The 24,598-nt window shown below is 45.4% G+C and overlaps 2 protein-coding genes across 3 annotated transcripts; one reads left to right on the top strand and one right to left on the bottom strand.

Annotated features, from left to right (window-relative positions):
* Window positions 1–18: 18 nt before the first annotated feature.
* On the top strand, window positions 19–16,109 carry LOC105925281 (importin-13). 2 transcript variants are annotated; one of them, XM_012861043.3, is made up of 21 exons: window positions 21–424; window positions 941–1,066; window positions 1,833–2,473; window positions 2,544–2,684; window positions 2,916–3,057; window positions 3,167–3,333; window positions 4,706–4,826; window positions 6,300–6,447; window positions 6,655–6,836; window positions 6,916–6,942; window positions 7,034–7,168; window positions 9,417–9,566; window positions 9,665–9,745; window positions 9,847–9,984; window positions 10,081–10,177; window positions 11,713–11,765; window positions 11,853–11,919; window positions 12,118–12,176; window positions 13,727–13,816; window positions 13,911–14,092; window positions 15,768–16,109. In XM_012861043.3, the coding sequence occupies exons 1-21, from the start codon at window positions 356–358 to the stop codon at window positions 15,859–15,861; spliced, it is 2,910 nt and encodes a 969-aa protein (XP_012716497.2). In that variant the 5' UTR covers window positions 21–355; the 3' UTR covers window positions 15,862–16,109. The 2 variants fall into 2 exon arrangements, with proteins under 2 accessions (XP_021171300.2, XP_012716497.2); XM_021315625.2 differs by lacking the exons at window positions 9,417–9,566; window positions 9,665–9,745; window positions 9,847–9,984 and having other exon boundaries at window positions 19–424.
* On the bottom strand, window positions 16,091–24,598 carry fzr1b (fizzy/cell division cycle 20 related 1b). Its single transcript, XM_012861042.3, has 14 exons — window positions 24,402–24,598; window positions 23,847–24,018; window positions 23,485–23,586; window positions 23,343–23,406; window positions 23,094–23,221; window positions 21,569–21,651; window positions 21,302–21,485; window positions 20,422–20,487; window positions 20,237–20,339; window positions 19,436–19,617; window positions 18,770–19,003; window positions 18,509–18,613; window positions 17,043–17,135; window positions 16,091–16,690 (listed from the first exon to the last, which is right to left on the bottom strand). The coding sequence occupies exons 2-14, from the start codon at window positions 23,922–23,924 to the stop codon at window positions 16,649–16,651; spliced, it is 1,464 nt and encodes a 487-aa protein (XP_012716496.1). The 5' UTR covers window positions 23,925–24,018; window positions 24,402–24,598; the 3' UTR covers window positions 16,091–16,648.

Below are 24,598 nucleotides of genomic sequence, written 5' to 3' on the forward strand. Positions count from 1 at the left end.
AGGCGCCGCGGCGGTGGCCTGTCACCAGCGCTGTGAAGGTTGTCCTGCAACACTTCCTGACCTGTCAGAGGCCTTGTGTGACAGCAGACTGGCAGTTTTAGATTCGCATCGTGCTTCGACGGCTCTTTGCAGCGAGCCAGCTTCTTCTTTTATTTTATTTATTTTTTTGTCCCCAGTGAGGTCAGCATGTCACCACACCTGAGCGCATTGGCCACACGCGTGGACTGCGTGGAAGGCAGAGAGTCCTGAGAGCGGCATTTGGCTCACTTTTGGAGACTTTTTATTTATTCAATTGATTTAATCTATTAGGTGTACATAATTAGTAAGAAACGGAAATTTACCCAAATCTGGCCCGATGGAGTCCGCAGCCACGGCGGGGCAGAGCCCGGTGGAGTTGGAGTTTACGCAGGAGAACGTAGAGACGGTGAGTTACTTTAAATTATCCGCTTAGGTCCGCAGAAAACGTTTAATACGGTTATAAATGAATTATGTGTCAGAGAACATGAAATATCAACTTTTTTTTGTTACTGTTTTTTTTCTCTTTAATCAGCCATTTTAGTCATTACGGTATTAGAATAAAATAGAAATTAAACCTCCGCCAGGGAAAAGAACTGGTTTAGTCTTTGCAGTTTGGCGTTCAGGAAACTGGTCCATTTGTAACTTGATTCCAGCTTTTAGCATTTGCTCTCCTAATAATAACCAACAGCATGTGTCTTGGATTAGTTCCCATGACAACACATTTTTACTGTCTAAGAAATTGGTCGTCCAGCATGCCCAACCATTAACAAATACTAAAACATGTTTGTTTGTTTTTTTCTTCAGGACTTTATGCCAGTTTAGTCAAAAATAAACATTTCCTTTCGTTTTTTTCTGGAGACATTCTGCTCTACTTACATTGATCGAGCTTTCCCCTTACATCAGCTCCACTTTCCTTCTCCAGGCTCTCTACCAGCTGTACTTCGATCCAGACATGGAGCGTAAGAATGTGGCTCAGAAGTGGTTGACCCAAGCCCAAGCCTCTGCACAGGCATGGCAGTTCTGCTGGGCCCTGCTCAACCCTGAAAAGGTTCTGCTTTCCACCTTCTACAGATTCACTTTATTTTATCATTATGCCAATGAGTTGCACCGATTTAACAGCTCTTGACTGGAATCAGCCGATTTTCCGCTCGATCAGCCCCGTCTGGTAACCGGTCGGATGAAATCGTCTTACAGTTTTAGATCTTTTTCCAATCAGTGAATGCACCGTCCCTAACCGCCAACGGACACACTGAACAGCACCCTTAGGTGGCAAAGTTTGTGAGGGACGATGACTTAAAGTTGGCTGTGTTTAGTATCAGTGAGGTGTGTAAAAAAGTGAAGCCAAAAGTACTTTAGTTCGTGTTGGAAGCTGTCACTTGGATATGGAAATGATGTCACACCTGAGTTGAGCTCATTCACGTGATAAATCAGAAAACCTGTGGGATTTGCTAATTTTTTGTGGCACCAACTAAAGTATTTCCTTTCCGTTTTATGAAACACTGATAGGGAATGTTCATATATCAATATTTTATGACGAGATATTGAGATATACCATGTCAGCAATGCCAATAAATGGCTTAAACCTGCAACTTTCTGTATGCTTTAAATGCATGGGAACCACACTGGATACTGAACTTAGGACTTTGACGCCTTTGAAAGTTTCAGATGGAATTTCAATTTCAGTGAGCCTTTCCGTTGTATTTCTGAAAGAGAACTCACAAAGATTGACATCCTAATAAAGCTGTATTAGTTCTGCAGAAATAGATCTTGCGTTACACTCTGATTGCTTCATTTCCAAACGTGCCTCGTTGCAGATCCCAGAGATTCAGTTTTTCGGTGCCAGCACGCTCCACATCAAGATCTGCCGTCACTGGGGCGACCTGCCTGCGGAGCACCACGAGGACCTCAGAACACAGCTTCTTTCTCATATCTTACGCTTCTCCTCTGGCCCAAAAATGGTGCTAACTCGGCTGTGCGTAGCGCTGGCCTCCATGGCTCTGAACCTGATCCCCCAGGCCTGGTCCAAGCCAGTGGCAGACATGGTGAGGGCATTCCAACCTCAGAAAGCAGACTCTGAAGGTGATCCTGGTGCCAAGGCCTCTCAGGACCCCCATGCACATTGCCTTGCCCTCCTGGAGCTCCTCACTGTACTTCCAGAGGAGTTCCAGAGTGGCCGTTTGGCCCAAGCCCGTCGCACCCAGCTGAGGGAGGCTCTGGTCGGGGAGTGGGCTGTGGTGTGCGCCATGCTCCGGCAGCTCCTACAAAGCCAGGACTCGTCTGTTAAGGTGAAGGAGAAAGTTCTCCGCTGCTTCTCTAGCTGGGTGGGGCTAGACGTGCCACTGGGGGAGAGCCAGGAACTGGTCCAGGACTGTTTCACAGCGCTGTCCGACCCGGGGCTGTTCGACACCGCGGTGGAGACCATAGTCACCGCCGTCTCACAGCCGGATTGCCAGAGGTGAGCACAAAGCTGGGTCACAGGTGGCCGTCGGGTATCAGCAGTGTGACCCAGAACTCTTTGTGTGCAGGTTCATCAGTGTCCTTCTGAGTCTGATGCCTCTGGTGCTGGGCCTTTATGACCAGCTGAAGACAGCAGCTCAGGACGGGGACATGGAGACCACCCATGGCATCTGTCGCATAGCTGTTGCTCTGGGGGAAACGCACTCCAGGTACACACACAGCTTTCTATGGCCTAACCCTGACCCTAACTTTGTTTGGGTTTATACCTAAGCCCACCCTAACCCTAAACAGCTTAGTGCTAAACGTGACCCCTAGCCCTGAATGAAAGTGAGGACCGACAAAAGGTCCTCACTTTACTAGTAAAATGAGCAAAAAGTGTTCTCACTCAGCTGCAAGTACAAGAAAACACACACACATTTCCAGTTGTTTGTCCCCGGCAGGGTTTTGCTGGAACAACTGGACCACTGGCAGGAGTACATGGCTCTGGTGAACATGATTCTGTTCTGCACGGGGATCCCTGGACACTACCCAGTTAACGAGACCACGAGCTCCCTGACTCTCACCTTCTGGTACACACTGCAGGTACGCACCCATGCAAACACACACTAACACCCGTTAGGATGTCGTTCTTTAAAGCACGAACTTCATCAAGTTACAATTACTGATTTGTCCCACCTTGTTGAATTTTCAGGACGACATTTTATCGTTTGAGGAAGAAAAGCAGGGGGGTTACCTGCAGGTCTACAAGCCAGTTTACTTCCAGCTGGTCGACGTGTTGCTGCTCAAATCCCACTATCCCTCCCAGGAGGAATACGCCTCCTGGTCCTCTGATGACAAAGAGCAGTTTCGAATTTACAGGTCAGCTCCGCAACACGATGGATGCTTTCCATCATCTCTCAGTCTAGAGGTGCAGCTCCGAAGCAGCGTCTAAAAAAAGCGAACGTCCCATTTACTGGTAAACAGCATGACTCTCAGGCCGGTCTGTGTAGTCCTGCTCAGAGAGGGCCTAGCAAAGGTTTTCATACCCCTGGAGCTGATCCTGAACTCACCACACTGCAAAAACGGAACTTAAAATAAGTAAAAAGTTCTTAAAATTTGTGTATTTCTCCTTGATTTGAGCAGGTAAATAAGATGATTTGCCAATGGAATAAGATTTTTACACTTAAAATAGGAACAACTCATCGCCATCATCTTATTTCAAGTGCAGAATGACTAATTATCTTATTTTAGGGGTCAAAATACTCATTCTATTGGCAAATAATCTTATTTACCTGCTCAAATCAAGGACAAATACACTAACTTTAAGAACATTTTACTTATTTTTAGATCAGTTTTTGCAGTGCACACCCCCAGTAAAACATGATAGTGGCGGGATTATTGATTGGGAGGTGCGTTGATTTAGCTAGGACAGGAAGGATGGTCTAAATTGATAGAATGATGGATGGAGCTAAATACAGAGCAACAAGGGGGGAGTTGGGGGGGGGGGGGGTTAAATGCTGCAAGACTTGAGAATGGGACAGAGGTTCACCTTCCAGCTGGACCACAACCCTGAACAGATGACCAGAGCCACAATGGCCTAGTCAAAGTCCAGATACATCCAATTGAGATTGTCTAGTAAAAATGATGTTCCCAGATGATCTCCATCCAATCTGGCTGAACAGGAGCTATTTTGCGAAGAAAAAGGATCCAGCGTCAGTCTGTTATAAAAATCCCGTTCCGTTGTTGTAACGCTACAACATGTGATCTGCTCAAGGGGTGTGGAAACTTTTCCTTTTCCACAAGGCCATATCAGCTGGATTTAAAGGGTGGAAGCACAACCCCACCCACCCATTGCCACCAGTCACAGCTCTTGTAAAATCATGTGTAGAGTATTTCCTAACCATGCAAGCTTACACGTAAGCAGAATTTACCCAGTGGCACTTGCTGTGCGTTGTATTACCCGGGGAGAACACACAGAACAGAGGATAAGAACTCACACCGGCATACAAAAATGGCTCCATTTGACTTACAGTGTTTGAGCTAAATACATGTACATGATTTGTACTGAGATTGTTGGCCATATGAAAGTCTATGGTGTAAATTTTGCCTGATGATGACCGTTGGTATGGCTCAAAATGAACATCGCTCTGACAGGCAGCTTTGTTTTGGCGAAACATTCTTCAGTTGTTATTTTATTTTGCTGCTGCCTACCGGCGCTGCACCCTCAACCGTGCTGTGTTTTATTCCAAAGGGTGGACATCTCAGACACGCTGATGTATGTCTATGAGATGCTGGGAGCGGAGCTGCTCAGTAACCTCTACGACAGGCTGGCCAGGCTGCTCATGGACCCGCAGCAGTCAGCAGTATGGCAGGTAAGGTCGTGACGGGCTTTCTAAAGCATTCAATAAGAAAGTGTCCCCTTAGCCTCTGAATGTAATCTAAGTCAGGTGGTGTACAGGGAAAAAATCATAGGACTGACAGGTGCAACTCAGTAAATTAGAATCTCATCAAAAGTACAATTGTTTCAGTAATTCAATTCAGAAATATCTATTCATTATTTACAGAGGGAGGTAAGTGTTTATTTCTTTGAAATTGGATGATTCCGTCTATTTCAGAAAATGTGATTATCACACGACACTAATAAAGACATTTTTCAGAGAAAGTAATGTGGGCCCACTGAAAGCAATGTCCATGTGCTGTACAGCATTTTGCATCTATTACTGCATCAGTGCAGCGCAACATGGAGGAGAGGTTCAGGTTGCTTCATCATGTCTGCGTTGTCTGGGTATCTCTCATGCTCTTCTTCACAACACTCCACAGAGTCTCAGTGAGCTTCGGGTCAGGACAGTTCGCTGCCTAACCAAGCACAGGGATACCACGGAAAGCGAAATTGCACTAAAACTTTCTGGTAAACGTTGCTAACATGGAAACTTCACCGCTTGGATCGTGTGCCCCTCTGCTTTTCTTCCAGATTCTAGGAACTTAACTTGCAAATGGAATGCTAAATTTTACTTTCGTCTGAAAAAGAGTGTACAGGAACGAGACAAAAGCCATTTTCTCCTTAGCTCATAAGACGGCTCTGACATTATCTCAGGTTCAGGAGTGGCTTAGCACAACAAAGGCAACAGTTGTTTCCAGGATAGGTCTGTGTGTACCGTCATCCTCCACTTCTGACTCCACTCCTTGTGAAACTTCCCCAAATTCTTAAATGCATTTTGCTTGACAACCCTCTTAAGTTTGTGGTGATTCCTTTTATGCCTGTTTTTACCAGACCTTTTCCTTCCACTCAACTTTCCATTAATATAGTTGCATACACTTCACCCAGTGACTCTGTTGACCGTAACATAACATTTCTGTTTAAAAAAAATCCTATTTTCATGGGTCTTATGTAAGATTGTAACTTTCTGAGAAATCAAAGCTTGTTCTTTCTTTAGCTGTAAGCCATTATTATATGACTTTCACTTAAATAAACAAACTTTTCAATGCCATTGTAATTTATTTACTGCGCTTGTGTCATGTGCTAAAAGATTTCAGTGGGGTTTCATATTGATTTGGTCACATTTGAAAAGCAAATAAACAAAATGATGGATAGAACAATAGATGGATGATTGGTTGATGGACTGATGGAAGGATGGAAAGACTGAAGACTTAAAAGTTAAAATACCTTCAGTTCTTGCTAACGCAGTGCAACATTAAAGCGATCTTGTTTGTTCCCACAAATCGTCTGTAGCTCTGTAGCTTCTGTAGGAATGTGGATCTGTGGAAGTGCTTCATTTTGGAGCTGCAGATCTTTTTCTTGTTCACAACCTCCTGTTCTAACAGCAACTCATTTTCACTGTCCTAAGGACACTGAAGCATTGCTGTTCGGCTTCCAGTCCATAGCCGAGACCATCGACGTGAACTACTCTGACGTTATTCCTGGTCTCATTGGTCTGATCCCAAGAATCAACATTGGCAACGTGATGCTGGCTGACACAGTCATGTACACCATAGGTATAAAGTCAAACTTTGTTGTTCAGCGAAATAAAAGGATTTAGTCAGGCTGTAGAGACACCTTATAAATATATTTTTAATTTTAGTCTGACCTTTAAATTCTGTTATCTAAAGAATCCCAAACGGGATCAGGGTTTGGGTCGAACGACCTTTGCACAATCAGAGTCCGCTCTAAGCTGTTGCGGTAACGTGGCAAATGTTGTGCAGGGTCACTGGCTGAGTGGTTGGCGGACCATCCTGTGATGCTGGCTGGCATATTACCCATGGTGCTGCGGGGCCTGGTGAAGGCAGAGCTGTCTGTGTCCAGTATCTCCACACTCAAGCGGATCTGCAGAGAGTGTCGACATGACCTCGCCCCCTACGCTCAGGACATCCTCACCGTCTCTCAGGTCTGACGCACTTTTCCAAGCCATCAGTCCAGCGTGACGTGCATTTCTAACACTGATTTGTTTTGTTCCTTCCCGTAAGGATGTGCTGCTCAAAGAAATCCACGAGGTGAGTAAGCAATCCTGGAGGATCCGTTAGCTCTGGATTTGCTTAGAAAAAAAAAACAGCTGCATTGGTTTTTGTGTGTGTATGTGTGCAGAGCAGCCAGTGCATGTGGCTGATGCAGGCCTTGGGTTTCCTGCTGTCGGCCCTGCCGCCTGAGGAGATCTTAGGCAGGCTGCACTCACTCATCACCCCTCACATCCAGCAGCTGGACTCACTGGCTCGACAGGAGGTAAGCCTAAAAGCACAAGGAATTAAAAAAAGAGCAACGCAACAGTTGGAGTGTGGCCCGTGCCACAGATAGGGCATAAATTCAAATATATATTACAACCTAACAGGGGTTAGGTGTAAATTGGCAACATTTCAGGTATGGCGATTGTTGAGAAAAATATCCCCCCTGGTATGTCTAAGGTATGTCTCCCCCCTGCTGCTGGGTAAGATAACACATGAAGGTTTATTGCCGGAGGGGGTGGGTCAGAAAGAGAGTTCCTTTGTTCGAAACAGATCCCCCCTCCTCCTAAAAAACATGGGATGGTCTCACCCTTAAAAAGATGTGTTCAGACTTGTGAAAGTTAGACAGAATCCTGCATCGGCAATCGCTATGAGGGCATCTTATAATGGTAATATAATACTCTGTCTCCATATTTAATTTCTAATAAATTAAATATGCATATTGCAATGTTTTACCTCTGATCAATGTTTTCTCATTTACGGCCAAATCTGGAACCGGGGTAAGATGGGCCTTCAATAGATATGCAGGAGCAGGCCGGTGTACTTAATCCATCATGATCCAGATATATTTGATTTTATGTGTTGACTTACAGATAAAGGAAAGCCAAAATTTAGTGTCTCAGAAAGTTAGATTACATTAGATCAATAAAAAATGTTTCTTTTCAACTAAAATGTAGAGCTGATGTCCACTCAATACTTGGCGGGGCGCCTTTTGCATGAATTACTGCGTCTATGTATACAGGAGGTGATAAGCCTGTGGTTTTGCTGAGGGTCAGTGGAAGTCCAGGCTGCTTTGATAGCGGCCTCCAGGTCATCTGCATTGTTGCGTCTGTTGTCTCATCCTCCTCTTATCAACAGCCCGTAGTTTTTCAGGTCAGACTAGTTTGCTGGCCAGCCAAGCATAGAGTCATTGAGGCAGCTTTTGGTACCTTTAGCAGTCTGGGCAGGAGTCGAGTCCAGCAGGAAAAGGAAGTCAGCCTCTTCATACAGCTTGTCTGCAGGGAAGCATGAAGTGCTCTAAGAATTCTTCTGATGTTGTCTCTGGTTCAGAAGCGGCTTGACACGATGAACTTGACTCTTAATGCCCTGACTCCAGTCTCTGTCCACTTCTTGTGAAGTTCCCCAAACGTTTTCAATGGATTTGTCTTGACAACCCTTTTGTAGCAGCAGCAGTCGTCCCAGTTGCGGGTGCACCTTTTGCTACCATGCTTTTTCCTTCCACTAAACTTTCCATGAACATGCTTTCAGCTTTGAGAGGATTGTGAAGAAAAATCCATTCAAGAATCTGGGGGAACCTCACAAGGAGTTGCAGAAACTGGAGTCAGGGCATGAAGAGTCGCTAGATTCTTTACCAGTGACCTGTTGTAGCTTCCTCTGCTTGTGGATTGGGTCAATAACTGTCTTCTGGACTTCTGTCCAATCAGTAGCCTTCCCCATGACCGTGTCGCCTACTGACCCAGACTAAGAGACCATTTAGAGGCTCTGGAAATCTTTGAGTTATTTAGCCGATTAAGATGTGACACCAAGGGTTTCCAATATTTAACTCTTTTAACAATATTCTAATTTACTGAGAGACTAAATTTAGATTTTTCATTATCTGTAAACCATAGACAATATTTTAGAAAACAAAAGCTTGACATATTCCACTCTACATGTAATGAATCTACATATGAGTTGCCCTTTTCCCCCGATATTCTGATTAATTGAGACGTACTGGTTAATGCTCACTGTACTTTTCAGAGTTTTATTTCTAAAAAAGAAAAGAAAAAAAATTGAAAACCATTTTACTTCTATTTAACAGTGACGCTCTACTTTATCTTGATCTCTGACATAACAGTCCCGATATAACACAGGGAATAAAACATGAGAAACATAGATAATGGATGGTTACAGATACAGTTTAACAAAGCAGCACACACTGAAACGTTCTGTTCTCCTCCACCAATGTCAGGCTTACATAAACCATTCAGATTTGGAAAATCGTGAACAGCGGAAGACCTCTTTGAAGTTTGTCTCCCTGCATCTTAACTCAACATTAGCCCAGCGGTGTAGCGGAGAGGAAATTAACAAATCAGCTGACTCTTCTGCCGAAGCTCAGTTCTGCAGCTCAATTTAGGGTTTGGGGACTAAACTAAGTAACCTTTTACAGAAGGAGCAAGAAATCTGTTGGTCACATTCACATAATGTCAGTAAACATCAGAATCACATTTTTTTCCTGTCTCTCTCTCTCTCTCTGTCTGTCTCAAAAGCCCAATCCTGCAAATAAACAGAGCATAGTGTACAGCTTGGGCTTGCTGTCCAGCCTCTTTACCACCCTGGATGTCAACAGGTCTGCAGATGGCTTAGAGGAAGAAGACGTCAGCCCCAGACGCACGCCCTCACAGAGCGTTCAAAACCCAGTCAGTTTGCAGAAAAAACGTGCAATATTAAACTTAAAGAAAAAGCACTTTGGTTTCAGTTTGATACTGTTTACCTTGTTGTTCTTTCACACGTTTAGGTCGTAGTTGTGCTGCAGCAAGTGTTCCCTTTAATCCAGACCATCATTAGTAAATGGCTTCATGACTCTGAAGTAGTAGAGGTAGGATTTATTTTTCAAGCTCACTCGTCATTTCAACTAAATGTTTGATGAATATGCAGGTATGATCAGCCTTTGCGTGTTTGGTGACCCTCCCGTCTCAGGCAGTGTGCGGGGTCTTTGATAAATCCGTGCGGACCCTCCTGCATGATTTCGGCCCCATGGTGCCTCAGCTGAGCGAGATGCTGGGGCAGATCTACAGCACTTACCCACAAGCCCCTGCTCTGGACCTGACCCGTCAAGTATGAATCCTTAGATCGGGGGTAGGATAAAAAAAAAAACCTTGCTCGGAGTGAAAATGCAGGGATGAGATCCAGTCTGTTTCATGCTCTCTTTAGATGGTGCATATCTTTGCTGGAGAGGAGCAACACATCCCTGACATCAGAAGCCTTGTGGAAGTGCTGACCTTAACAACGCTGGCCATATTCCAACAAGGTAAGGAAAGCTATACTGTTACACATACACACAGACTCGAGTTATCCTTTATTTTGTCTGAATCAGCCAGACTCTCTCGAAAATATTTATTAGAGGCACATTAATCAGAATTTTCTGGCCGTTTTCTCATTTCCTCCATTTTTGCAGATCTCTGTTGAGTTTAAAACATTTTTGTTCACACGTTTGTATTGTGTGGGAATTAGACCAACAGACTGCTTCTTTATAGTGAGAATTTCTTATCATTGCACAAGGACCCGCTCTCCGTTCAACCGACATCACTCGCTGAGGCACACACACGACATCCCAAAGAGGAGACCGTATGACACACACTGTTGCTGGTAGCCATTTTGGCCTCTTCACCTCACTGCAGGTGTTCGCCTCCCCAAAGATCAAACCTTTCTCCTTAGCAGCTCTGATGGCGATTCAAACAAACTCTGGCTTCCATTTGACAGCTGAGATAAACAAGAAGTCTTCCATCTGTGCGCTGTCAGAACTTTTGGGCGAATCAGGAGCAGGGGCGACGTCACACTGTGTGCGTGTGTTTGTGAGAGAGAGCACTTAAAGTAGTTATATTAGCAATTGGAGCAGTTAGCCGGGTTAGCATTGCTAAAACAGCGTCAGTGTATACCCTGGAGAAATTAGGGCCTGGCTTAGACTTTTTGAGATTTCCAAATGACTTCCAACACCTACAAACCCAGCATGGTTCATCATGGCACACAGGAGGTTAAAAGGACAAAACCGGGAAACATGTTTTCAACCCCTGGATACTGCTAAAGGTCTCCCTTCTTGCAGCCTGATTAAACCACAGATGTGTTTCCACATTTCATGAAAAATAAGCTTCCATTTAAGCTTTTAATGTCTCTGTTACCTCTGAGTTCATTTGCCAACATCTCACTTGTGAAAACGGCTAGATTTGAGTCTTTATCACTCTGCTACACCATTCACACTAAAGAGTGTTGTTGGTGCAACCTGGCACTGCTTTGGTTGGTGAGTACACAGAATAGAAAAAGATATAATTTTTGAATTTCTGACCGTGTCAGGACCAATTGAGCTGATTATGAAAATTATGTGAATCTACTGACTATTGGTGCATTTTTAACATCTTGATACGTGAAGTCTCGTGGCTTTGCAAAGGTTTCTCTGGGGAAGCTTGCTTCACTCATTTTCATCACAATTACTTAACTATTTTCAGTCAAGTATGTCAATGCTACCGCAACGTTTCCTCTACTTGTAAAACATCCATATTTGAACAGTGTTCATTATATTTATTCATAGACACACACAAATAGTGCAAAGAAGCCCCTTTTATACATTTTCTTTTGTTCAGACAAAACGTTTTAGTTTAGTTTTAACAAGTGACATTTACTAACATTACTAAATGTGTGATAACAGCCAGTGTGATCCAATGATTTTGAAAACCTGAAGAGCTTCCGTTCAAAACCAGTTAGGATCCTTCATGGGAGAAGCGTGTTAAATGATTTAGATTGACCCAAGACTGTGAGGCAGTGTTTGTCCTTTGACGTGTTACTTGGCAGGTCCAAGGGAGCATCCTGACGTCGCAGAGTCATTCATGTGCCTTCATGCTCAGGTTGGTGGAATGCACATTTCCTTCTCCACGAAGACCTACAGGCAACCAAAAGCTGAAAATAACAGAACTTGTCCTGTTGACTTTCAGATCCTTAAAAGGAGTCCAGATTTGCATCCGTCAGCCCAGTCAGATGTCAAGGCTCTGTTTTACTCAGGTGAGAACCCCTGCAGGTTAGCGTTCTGTACACAACTGGAAAAAGTAGGGCTAACCTTACACAGCAGATCTGACTGAACCGCGACTTTTAGTTCTTCCACATAATGTGATTTCCCTCAGAAGGTCTGTGAACTAGAAGGGTATTTAAGCCATCAGATGAATGAGCCAATTTGAAATGTTTTCTCCTGCTTTTCAACAGGGATCCTGTCCATCAAGTTCCCAGAGACGCCTACTGCTAAAGCTGCCTGCCTATTCTTTGTAAGCTGAGAGGGGAAAGTGGGAAAGATTTAAATTAATCATAATCATCTTTATAGTCATTGCAACGTACATTCCAATGAAATTTGTTCTCTGCATCTTAACCCATCCCCTTGGGGAGCAGTGAGCTGCCACTGTGCGGCGCCTGGGGAGCAATCTGGGGTTAAGGGTCTTGCTCAGGGACCCAGAGTGGCAGTCTGTGGGAGTTGAACCCAGAACCTCTGGGTTTGCAATGCTCTAACCACTAGGCCACCACTTCCTATGTATATATTTAAATATATAGCACCAATTAACAACACGTCATCTCAAGGCAATTTACAAAGTCAAATTCAATCAAATCTTACAGACAGATTGGTCAGAACGTTTCTTGTCTACGGAAACCCAGTAGATTGCATCAAAGTCTTGACAAGCAGCATTCACTCCTCCTGAAAGAGCGTAGAGCCACAGGGAGAGTCGTCTGCATTGACCATGGCTTTGTAGCAATCCCTCATTCTGAGCATGCATGAAGCACTGGTGGAGAGGAAAACTCCCCCTTTAACAGGAAGGAAAACCTCCAGCAGATCCAGAACCAGTATGAACCTGCGGCAACTGACTGACTGGGGGTTAGAGAAGACAGAGCAGAGACACAAAAGCACAGAAGTGCACATTGATCTAGGAGTCCTTTCTATGTTATATGGTGATAGCAGATTATCTGCCTTCCCTGGATGATGTCTCAGCTAACAGAACGACAGACCAGGTGTACCTACTATGAAGATAAAAAATTACAGAGAACATAAAGTTAAATGCTGAAATAACAACTAACAATGCAAATTGGAGAACAGTAGGAGAACTCTGGATGTCCTCCAGTAGCACCATAACTACAGAGATAGCTCAGGGTAACATGAGCCACTCTAGTTATAAGCTTTGTTTAAAAGGAGAGTTTTAAGATTAGTCTTAAAAATAGACAGGGTGTCTGCCTCACAGACCAAAACTGGGAGTTGGTTCCACAGGAGAGGAGCCTGATAGCTAAAGGATCTGCCTCCCATTCTACTTTTAGAGACTCTAGAAACCACCAGCAGACCTGCAGCCTGAGAGCGAAGTGCTCTGTTAGGAACATACGGGGTAATCAGAGCTCTGATATATGATGGAGCTTGATTATTAAGGGCTTTATACGTTAGAAGGAGAATTTTAAATTCTATTCTTGATTTAACAGGAAGCCAGTGAAGGGAAGCTAAAATTGGAGAAATATGATCCCGCTTGTTAAATTTTCATCAGAACTCTTGCTGCAGCATTTTGGATCAGCTAGAGGCTTCAAATTGCATTTTGTGGACTTCCTGATAGTAAAGAATTACAATAGTCCAGCCTTGAAGTAACAAATGCATGGACCAGTTTTTCAGCATCACCCCTGGACAGAATGTTTCTAATTTTGGCGATATTCCGGAGGTGAAAAAAGGAAACTCTGGAAACCTGTTTAATATGGGATTTAAATGAAAAATCCTCTGAGGACAATTTCTGTGATCTCTAAAGCGAGTCAATCACAGGTCTGATGATCTTCTCCGTTATTTTACCAACAGACAGAGTTTCTGAGCCGCTGCAAAGACATGCCATCCCTCAGTGACGTGCTGCAGAGCGATGGGAAGACCCTGACAGAGACAGTGCTACAAGTAGATACAGTCCTCCTCCCTCACATTATTCTCCGGCCAATAAGCAGCGTCCCTGGCCCCCGTGTAACGGTGTTTTGTTTGGCTCCTGTCTCAGGCTGTTGGAGGGGGATCTTCCCGCAGCCTGATGGAGCACTTCTCTGAGGTTCTGCTCAGTCTGAACCGACAGTGCCCGGCCCTGCTGTCTCAGTGGCTGACAGAGACCCTGCAGACCCCTGGCTTCCCTTCGGCGCATGTGACTGCAGAGCAGAAGCACGCGTTCTCCCAGCAGATCCTAAGGTAACCTAACATGTGGTGTCCAGGACAGCAATATCCAGGCTGCTGTTGTGGAAATATCCTGATGCAAGATTCCAGTTATGACCATGGCGATCTGTCAGCAATCTTGACCTAGTGAAAATTAAAGCATGCATCAGCTTCTCTGCATCCTGCTTGGACAGGAAGCTCTTTCTGGCTGTTTTTGAGATGACATTAATCTAACTGAGTAATAAACTTTGTCTGGTTGCTAAAATTGAGATCAGGGTCTGAAACAACACCGAGGTTTCTTTCATGCTCCATGGTCTTCAGATCACTTAAGACTTTATTTTCCTGACTTGTCATCCTACCTGGTTCTTAGGAAGGTGTGAGTAAAAAAAAAAAAAATCTATTCTACTACCAAACATCCAACATCAATGGAAAAGATGTAATTTTTTTTCAGTTCTTTGTTTTTATTTTACAAAAAGTGCTGTTTTAAAACATCAGTTAATGTGTTGGTACTTGGAAACCTTCGTATTAACTGAGGAGGTACTTAGAATGTAGGAGAACCATCGGTCTAGACAGAACTTAGAGTTCAGATTCATCTTTTGGGAAACGAGAAGAGTAAAAGTCCATCAGCACATCTAGAGTAGTTTATACTCCGGTCCAGAGCCGGCCCAATATATAATCAACTTTAATTCCGGCTTAGGGTCCCCCCCAGGTAGCTCTCCAGAGCACCATTCCCTACCCAGAAATAAGTCTCAAAACTTCACGTTTGTATTTACATTTATTATAAACAAGCCTACTTTAAAACTGGCTCGGAAAAATTCTGAATATCAGATTGAAAGCTAAAATTATTTGAAAATTTTTAAACAACTTCAAAATAAAAAGCTGACAAATGTGATACTTGCAATCATGCAGTGCTAAATCTTTATGGGCTAACAGTTACCTTAGCGGTAATAACGTAGTGGAGCTAATCTGATTGTGATCGGTAAACACGAACACTCCTTCGCTGCCATTTACTTAACGTGAACTAACTCGTTTCTGGAGGCAAGCAAAGCACATCTTGAAACAGTTTCACACAAATCGAGGAACTGCGGGTGATAGATGTACAACATGCGAACAGTCAAGCTTGGACGGTTTCAGAGGCAGCAGGGTTAGGGTTGCTGGCTGTGGCCTTACCAGTCCTCCCTCCCCCAAATCCAACGCAAATGTGACTCATAACCTTAAGCTTCTTAATTATTGCTCTGACTGTAGATTTGGGCATGTTTAGGGAATCCACTAATTTCTTATAGCCATTTGTTATTACACACCTCTGCCCTACATGAATGGCATGCTTCCTTGTCTTTCCCATTTTGTAGAGTGTCTAAAATAAAAGGAGCTGTGTGGCATCATATTTATCCCCCGGGGAAACAGTTACTAATTCCTAGAAGTACATTTGTTTAAGGGTACAAACAATTTCTCATTGTGGGATTTTATTTTGGCACCGAGGTAGTTTATACAAATGAAATGTCAGTTTTCTGAAAATGTCCGGGGTCAGATGATGTTACGGCAATACGATTTAAAATAAGGATTTTAAATTGTAAAAACGTTTTAGCTCCAGCAGGGAGAAAAAGCCCCAGTTACTAAAAGAAGATGAACTCTTGATTTATCTTTGCTGATGAAATACACAAACAGAAACTACTGCACTCAACAGCTCGTCATACCTGTGCCCTTCTTCCAGGGAGCAAACGAACAAACGGCGCGTTAAGGAGACCGTGAAGGAGTTCTCTCTGCTCTGCAGGGGTCTGCAGGGGTCCGGGTACTCCGAGTGCTAGTCAGAGCTGCGGTCGGGTTCCTGCAGCGCCTCGACGACACGAAGCAGCTCTTACCTCAGGACAACCCGGATCCGTTTGAACACGGCCAGAGTGTCCAACGGGACGGTGCACTCAGGATGTGGCGCGGGCAAACAACCCTTGGGACTGACCCCACTCGGCAACACACACACACACACACACACACACACACCGAGTGAACCTGTCAAAGGCATCGGGGTCACCGCCGGACTTTTTTTTTTTTTTTTTTTTAATAAAATACCTGTCAGAAAGTGTCATAGTGCCATGAATGTACGTTTACTGACAAAACACTGATTAAACCAATCTTTAGTTGCAGGTGACTGAGTGTTTTTTCACCCATTGGTTTCCGTTTCCTGTCCCGTGCTGCTGCAGAAGCCCCCCCCCCCCCTTCTGTTACAAAGGAGCCCGCGTTTTAAAAAGGTTCCATCGTTGCATCATTACATAGCTTAGAAGACTTACATACGCATCTGCTAATAGACAATAAAACAACTTCATCACATCCACGACAGCAAGGAGAACAAGAGCGACGTTTTAAAGCAGAGGGCGTGTAGTGACTCTTTTAATCTGGGACGTCGCCGGCCGAGGCCCGCACCCGTCGCTGCGAGTTGGAGCCACGTCCTCAGCTGAGAAAGTTTTACCGAGGACGGTCTCTGTGGAGGCTGGTGCTCGCTGGAGGGCGATCTACGAGTCTGTGAGTGTTAACAGCGGAGTCAGGGCCGTTGTAGCCGCGGTTTCTCCTGCAGCTCCCCGGACCCGCCGCCGCCGCTCTCTATCGTATCCTGGTGAAAAGGTTCAGCACAGACTTTGATTCCTGGGCGGAAAAATAAAACTGGGTCAAACGTCACCGAATGCGTCACATGATCCCATTGGTTTAAAGCAGTTTGACTTGCAAAGAGTATTCACGCCAAGTGATCTTTTTCAGATTCTGTCAGATAATCCCAAATAAGATGTTTTTGTATTAAATTTTATGTTTGTTTATAAAAAAATATAAAAAAATAAACTGATAGAGGATTTTTTTTACACGTGTTACATAACATACTTGTAAGCAACCTTCCTAATAATTTATCATATACGCCATGATAATACATAAGGGCGTATCCAGCAGAACGCTGCACACGTGTTCAGCAGATTGCGGGGGACGGTAACAGAGCAGGTTACGGTACCTTAGTGCATCGCGTCTTACTGAAGACGTTCCAGAAGCGAAGCGTCTCATCTCCGGCTCCCGTGACGATGGCCTCTCCGTCCGGGGACACAGCCTGAGGAGGACAGTGTTAAAGAGGAGGACCTCGTGGCTGAGCAGAGCTGTGCCCTGCTGGAAATGACAACTACAGCGCTGTGGTCCTGCAGGGCCGTGGTTCTCAAATGTTTGCTGTTGTGCCCCCCTCCTCCAAACAGTATGTCAAAAATGTCACTTTTATCATTTTCTGTTTTAATGCATTAAAAATGTTGTTCTGAGGATTACCCAGAATCCCTTTAAAAATGTATACCATATATATGGCTTCATTTCTATCATATAACAATGGTTTCTAACAACTACAATCTTTCAACATTGCCACACTTTGTTAACTATATAAGATTAACAACAATAAAAACGACTTTTAGCCCAACTCGTACCTGCAGGCAACTTTTAGCTAACTATGAACCTGACAAAAATATCCAGCCTTTAGTATTACAGCTAAACTTCAGTTACATTAGGTTTTGTACTTCTTTAGGAGTTTATTAACAGTATTCATCATACTACTGACGCCCGGTGCAAACCAGACAGTAGGGGGTGCTGTTGTTACATTTAGAAGAATTTAGAAGGCCTGTTATTTCAGGAGGAAAAAAGCAAGTCTGTTCTAAGCCCAGCAGCTGCCTGATAGACAGACACCTCAGCAGCGGGTTACTGTTCACACCGATTAGCTTCGTCTTCATGTGCAGAACCAATTCATAGAAAGAGGAAGCTGGCATCATATGTTAGCGCATCAGGAGGGACTCCTGCAAAGAGCTGAAAGCAACTGGCTGGGCTTCCTTGGATACATAACATAACTACATAATTTAACTACATGATTGGGCTGCGTTAGAATAAATCAGATTGATTTAAAAGGTATACTGAGTAATATTTTTACCTCTTCTAAGTCCCTGTGGGAGCAACCTTTCATGCCTCCGACCCGGAGGCGGTCTTGCGTCTCTGTTCTCGTTCTCTCTCTAAGATGAGCAGCTTTACGGCAGGCCGACCTAAGGCCACTGGCATCAATAGCAGCGTTACCAAGTCTGCTCATTGTAAGCAACGTCTGGCTTGTTTTATACCAGCAGGTAGAAATAGACCCGGTCCCGCTGCGCTACAGACAGCCAGCCAGCCGGTGACGCCACCATCCCTCCCATACACACATCACTCTTTCTCTCCGTCGCTCTGCTTTGAGTGACAGCGCGCTGTAGCTGTGGGGGGGTAACGCGGTGGGGAGGGAGTGTTTACGACACTGCTACTTTAAAAAGGCCCTGCAGGGGGAGCGCCGCTCCAAAATGACACAGTACGGCTTTAAAGGGAATGGATCAAAGTGGATTTTCTGGAGCTGTAGAGAGAAGCCAACCACAGAGCAGCCACAGAGGCTCTGACTTCTTCTGCTAAGTTAAGTCTCTCTTCACGTACCAGATAGAGGACTCTGTAGGAGTGTCCGGTCAGCTTGGCCACCTGTGTTAGAGACGGATACTTCCACACCAGAATCTGGTTTTGAGAGTAGCCGTGAGTGCTTACCTGGACACACACACACACACACACACACACACACACACACAAACAAGGCAGACACATTTTGACTCCATATATAAGCTGGTTAATCTGCACCAAAACTAACATAAAGGAATAAACCAGCAGCTGAGTCCAGAGAGCGCCCCCCCAGAGTCTCCTCACCAGCTCGTTGGCATGTTTGGACCAGGCCAGGTTGCAGACCTGGGAGCCGGTGTCTGTGCTCTGTAGCGCCTGACCCGTCAGGGTGTTCCAGAAGCGCAAGCAGCGGTCGGCGGTGCCGCCGCCTGAGGCCAGGAGGCCGTGTTGGTGAGGGGACCAGGCGATGGCCTTCACCGCCGCCAGGTGGTCGCTGTACTGCTGCACGGGGACGAGGCTGGAGCTGTTCCACACCAGCAGCTGGACAAAGAGGACAGGCAGAGGAGGACGTCATGGATGCTGCCGCGTACAACACGCATTTTTTTTCTATATTTTGAGAAGACAATAGTGCTGAAAAGACCACCATAACCAGCCTGATACCCTGACCCTGGGAGCTCTTACACTGCCCGAGCCTGATGCTTTGTGTGGGATGCATTTAGCAGTGGTACTCTGATGAGCTGCGAGTGATAACTAGACGAACCAGCAAACTCCAATGATGTCCTTCAGTTTGGTACAATTACATATGACAGGCAACGTGCAGAGTAATTAAATCATTATTCTAACTTTAAAAGAACATTTCATTCTTTAAATCTGATCAGCAGAAGCTTTGGAGCCAATCTAAAGGTACACTTTATTTTTTAAGTTTTGATATTTATAGTCTGAGTGAGTCAGCCTGGTCTGAAGACGCCTTACCTTGTTGTCGTTGCCTCCAGAAGCAAGGTGCTGGTGGTCCGGAGACCACTTGAGGCCGCACACTTCCTGCCTGTGACCTTGCAGCCTTCTCTCAGCAGAGGGCGGTGTTCGGACGTCCCGCTGCAGGATCACTCTGTCCCGACTCCCTGACGACAGCTGCTCCCCGTTCCACGCCAGGGCACCTGCACCACCAAACAGGATTATATATACTGCTCAAAAAACACTGAAGGAACACGTCAGATCTCAACCGCATAAGAAACCCAGCCGGGCGTCCATACTGATACGGGACGGGTAAGACGTCAGGGACAAAAGGATGCTACGTTTGGTGAAAATGGACATTATCAAACCACAGAAGAGTTGAGCTGAAGTCACAGAGAAGGTGAAACTGAGCAGCAGGCGGGTCCGATCCGCTGAAGTGTCCCTGCAGCAACTCGTTTGTGTGCCCCCAACGTGCTCGTATGCATGGCCGATGAAGTCGGGCATGCTTCTTATAAGATGACACATGATGTTCTGGGGCATTTTCTCTCAGATCATGACCAGGGCTTCACTGAGCTCCGTGGATGTAACCTGGTGCCGTACCACCTAAACGTGATGTCGCCTCGTTAGTGTAATTATTCCATTAACACCAGAACAACGGACCGCCCTCTCTACTGTCCACATCAATATTAACTGACTTGATGTTATGCTCTGATTAAAAACAAACGCCAGTGTATATTTTACTGCGTCTACTAAAATCCAAAGGATTGGTCTTATTGTGATTCAGCAGAAGCATCGTCCTCGCTCGGCTAAGACGCCACTGACCTACTCGGGCCGAGTGGCCCTCCAGACAGGTCAGCTTCCTTCCTCCGGCGGCGTCCCAGATCTGAACGTAGCCCTTGTGGGTTCCCACGGCCACCAGGCTCCCCTGTGCGGCCCAGAGGAAAATCAGGAGTCATTCTTTTCTGGAGGGTACCTAGTGAGCAGACGGACACCTTCAGGAGCCTCACCCTCTCGTTCCAACAAACGGACGTGACGGAGTCCCCGTCCACTGAAAGGTCACATAACCTCGTCACCTGCGGGGAACACAAGGAAGAACTCACATCAGCCGCCTCGTGTCAGCCGACGCGTCCCTGCAGCAGACAGGACCATGCAGAAGTATTCACACCCACTGATAGTCTGCATATATTGTCACATGACAGCAGCTGGGATCTAATGTGCTTAATCAGCACAAAGCATAACTGTAAAGTGGAAGAAATTTGAATATTTTTCTAAACAAACAAACGGAGAAAGGTTTTTCATCCTTTTCTATTCAGCCTGTGTCCATTGTAGCACATCCTGCAGAGATTACAGCAGTAAAACCTTTGACCAAATCGACATTTTTTAGACGTATTTTCTAATTCCAAGGTGGATAAACTTGAATGCTCAATGGATTGAAGCATAGCAGGGGACTTGTATCTGTGTATTGATGTAGGGTGTGGCCTAAGGTCCAAACCCTACATCAAGGTGTTCATAATGATTAGGCAGAATTTGCAACAAAAAAAAAAAAAGATTTAACTGACTGAAAAGTCCAAATTGACCAAACGTCTGTGAGCTACAGCAGATTCTTTCCGTCCCCTCCTAAAACCATCTGATGACTTACTTAGAGCTCTGACAACGTCTAATTTCCCTTAGGAATCCCCTGAGCAGCTTCCTGTCCCTGCTGAAGAAAAGCATCCCCACAGCATGATGCTGCCACCACCATGCTTCACAGTGAAGCTGTTCATGCTCATCTGCAATCTTATTTGATCTTCCCTCCCTCAAAAGCGCATTATGCCTGTGACATGAAACAAGGTGACAGACTTCCAGCAGGGCGAAGGCTTTTACTAGGCGCCGTTGCTCCCTCCTCACCTGGCTGGTGCACGCGCTCCACAGGTAGACGCAGGCACCCAGCCCCACGCTCAGCAGGTTTCCCGCCGACCAGTCCACCAGATTGAGGTAGAAGTCGTCCTGCAGCTCCGGAGCATCCAGCACTTTGAAGGGGATCTTGGAGATCTTTCGCGCCGGCTTGCGGGGCGAACGGAGCAGCTTGTGACTATGGAACAGTCAAAAAAAAAAGAAGTAAGCTATCTGAGCTGAAAGAAACTCCAGCACGTGTCCGGGGGGGACGTTTATTACCTCTTGTTGCTGAGTGGAGAAAGGGAGAAGGGGGAGACTTCGTTGCCGCGATCACAAGGCACTCTCTTCGTGTGGACGGTGTACTGCAGAGGTTAGACACATGAGGCAGAGCTGAGTTAGATGGTACTGAACACAGGCTGATATTCTGTTATCCCTATCGCTATTAAGACTGCCCAAAAGGGTTTCATTTATTTCTCTTTGTTTAATGACACCTCACTAACAGATAGGGGTGTAAATCACCAGCTTTATCACGATACGATGTTATGTGGAATTGTTTGGATGCCGATACGATCTTCGCCCATATCACAAAGTAGAGATGCACAGAGACAGTTATTTCCTATCCGACCCAATACCCGGGCTGAGCACACTGATCCCCGATGCTACTGTTGAATGAATGAACCGTATACCTTTACATGTCTGTGGTGTTGATTTAATCAACTTCATCACCATCCCACGCAATTTTCACACTGCCTATATTAAATGTTGGACTTGTTGGCGTATCAAGTTTAAATGTTTCCAAATAGCAGACTGTCGCTCTGTGTTTGCTCATCACTAGCTGCTGTGCGTGAAGACGGAACCAGCGTAGGAAACAGAATTGAAGTGACTCCATTTTTAATTATTTTAATTTTTTAACCATTTTTACTGTTTTCAACTATCTTTTTTGTCTATTTTAACTTGTTTGTCTGTTTTATTTGTCTGTTTTAATCTTACAGTTATGTTCAGTTGTATGTGTACAGCACCTTTGTTCTTGTAAAGTGGTTTATAAATAAATATGCTATGGGGACTAGATCGCTCCAACTGTACTGCTGTGCATGATGTAAAAAAATAAATAAAAAATGACTGGATCAGAATGCTGGATCGCCGTCATTCATCCAATATCTGATCCAACTAATTAGTCAATATCGGAGCCGATATCCCGTCTGGGTATCGGATATCATAAAGTCTCTGTTACAAAGTCTGTTACGATCTCAAATCGATGCGATCGATATCATCTGCCCACCTAACACTATTATTTACATTGATATTAACTCTAAAAAACATGATTTAACCATTTTATTCCTAAACTCTTACAGGCATTTAATTCTTCTCATTTAATAATAATAATAATGTTAATAATAATAATAATAATAATAATAATAATAATAATAGATCAAATATTCACTTTAATCTCATGCCTTGGGAATTTCAAAATAAAGGTGTATCTCAAAAATCACGATATGGATCAAAGTTTTAATTTTGCATGAATGTAATTGGATCATTAATCATTTAATTGATTTATGGATGTGGACCGATGCACTGTTACACTCCAACTCACTAATAACACCATTCCTACAAATCGGGGATGAATCAGACGGCGAATAATATACACAAGAATGACGGCAGATAAAGAGATTCCTGCCGTTTGTCAGTCTACAGTGGACTTTATCAGCTTTAGACTTTAGCTGGAGGGTTTAAAACTGCGATGCACGTTTGGGTCAGATTTAAACAGCTTCATCTGATGAAAACGTAAAATCCTAATCTGTACCCTAAAAAGGCTGTAGGAGTCTTGAGCGAGGACTTCATGCCGCCGGTCGTCTGTGTGAGGCTCTGCCACGGTCTCTATCCCAGCACCCAGCAGCTCGTTCCTCAGCAGCGCGGCATACGCCACGGCATCTGAGGAGGTAAGACACGGAGAGGGCGGTAAAACCAGGCGGAGGTCCAGCTCAGGGATCAACGACGACAGCCGCAGGTACAAGCAGGAAGAGCAGGAAGAGCGGGACGAGGGCCTTCTGACCTTTGCTCGAGTCTGAGCTGGCGTCCTTTGCTTTGTGGTTCTGAGCGGGAGAGCGGCAGTTCTCCTGCACAGAAAGACAGTGACGGACCTGCTGCTGCACCGGCGTCGCGTGCATGGCTGACAGGTAATACAGATCGCTTACGTTGGCATAGTGGAAGTTGATGCTCCAGTTGCTTCCAGCGCGGGTGGGAATGAAGCGGTCCCCGCACTTTACACTGACGGGGCTGCAGGCGGCGCCGAGGCTCTAGGAAGACAACAAACGACCCAGTGGGGTTACTGCGCAGGACGGGACCCCCCGATGTTCTGCCATGACCCAGTTTCACACTTTTCCAGGCTTGGTGCAGATTTTTTATGCTGCAGTCTGACTTTATACATGATAAAGGCAAACAGCACAGACTACAGGCCAGATGGATGGATGGACAGAAGGATGAATGCATAGGCAGATAGACAGCCTATGGATGGATGAGCAGGTGGAAGTACCTGCGCTACAGAAGCTCTCCTCACCTTGGTCACGCGGCTCTCAGCCGGCAGGTTCTGGTGGTTGATCTGCCTTAGCAGCCGTCTCTCGTACTCTTGGTCCATCTGGTCAGGGCCGTGTGGGGGGGCCCCTCCCACCCTTCCCCCGTTTACACCTCCGCTCCCTCCCGGCGAGGAAATCCGCTCAGGATCCCCATCTCTGTTAAAAAACCAAAACAGCTTTGTTCAGAACACGACACCACACGCTAAAGAACCAAAACACGCTGGCATCTCCAGTGAGCTCGGGCGACGCGAACCAAGCGGCCCGGTTAGCCTGCTGTGTTCGTGTTGACGTTCTGGGGGCTGTGTGGGCTCAGAGTGCGCGTGGGTTAAAGCCCTGCTCGCCATTATTATTATTATTTTATTATTATGCAGGCGAGAGGAAGCAGGCGTAACGAAACCTTTTCAGGGTGCGCTAATAAGGAACGCCGCGCCGTTGTCATGGCATCATGCTCACGCGCGCAGCCACCGTTTTCATCTCCGCGAACTAACGCCTAGCTGCGATTCCCTGCCACTCGACACAAGACCGCGCGTTTCACCGACCTCTCGGTGCCTCAGGTGACCAAGGCGGCCAGCATCTTCGGCTGAAAGGATGAGCTCGGGCGACGGGGCGACCTCGGTTGCGTTCCGTGAAACAGAGGCGGTACAGCCAGAAGCCAGTCAACGCCGCTCTCCGATGTTGTTTATGTTCGCGACAAAGATGGCGTCCGCGTCAGCTGTAGCAGAAATTCTTTGGCTCG

The sequence above is a fragment of the Fundulus heteroclitus genome, chromosome 6, assembly GCF_011125445.2.
Source record: "Fundulus heteroclitus isolate FHET01 chromosome 6, MU-UCD_Fhet_4.1, whole genome shotgun sequence".
Taxonomy (NCBI): Eukaryota; Metazoa; Chordata; class Actinopteri; order Cyprinodontiformes; family Fundulidae; genus Fundulus; species Fundulus heteroclitus.

Excerpts from the sequence above, each read along its gene's own strand:
- fzr1b (XM_012861042.3), bottom strand. The coding sequence starts at position 23,924 with ATGGACCAAGAGTACGAGAGACGGCTGCTAAGGCAGATCAACCACCAG. Across the intron at positions 18,614-18,769 it reads CCAAACATGCCAACGAGCTG|GTAAGCACTCACGGCTACTC; the intron begins GTGAGGAGACTC and ends GTGTGTGTCCAG. Across the intron at positions 16,691-17,042 it reads GTAAGACGCGATGCACTAAG|GAATCAAAGTCTGTGCTGAA; the intron begins GTACCGTAACCT and ends TTTTCCGCCCAG.
- LOC105925281 (XM_012861043.3), top strand. The coding sequence starts at position 356 with ATGGAGTCCGCAGCCACGGCGGGGCAGAGCCCGGTGGAGTTGGAGTTT. Across the intron at positions 6,943-7,033 it reads TGCTCAAAGAAATCCACGAG|AGCAGCCAGTGCATGTGGCT; the intron begins GTGAGTAAGCAA and ends GTATGTGTGCAG. Across the intron at positions 13,817-13,910 it reads TGACAGAGACAGTGCTACAA|GCTGTTGGAGGGGGATCTTC; the intron begins GTAGATACAGTC and ends CTCCTGTCTCAG.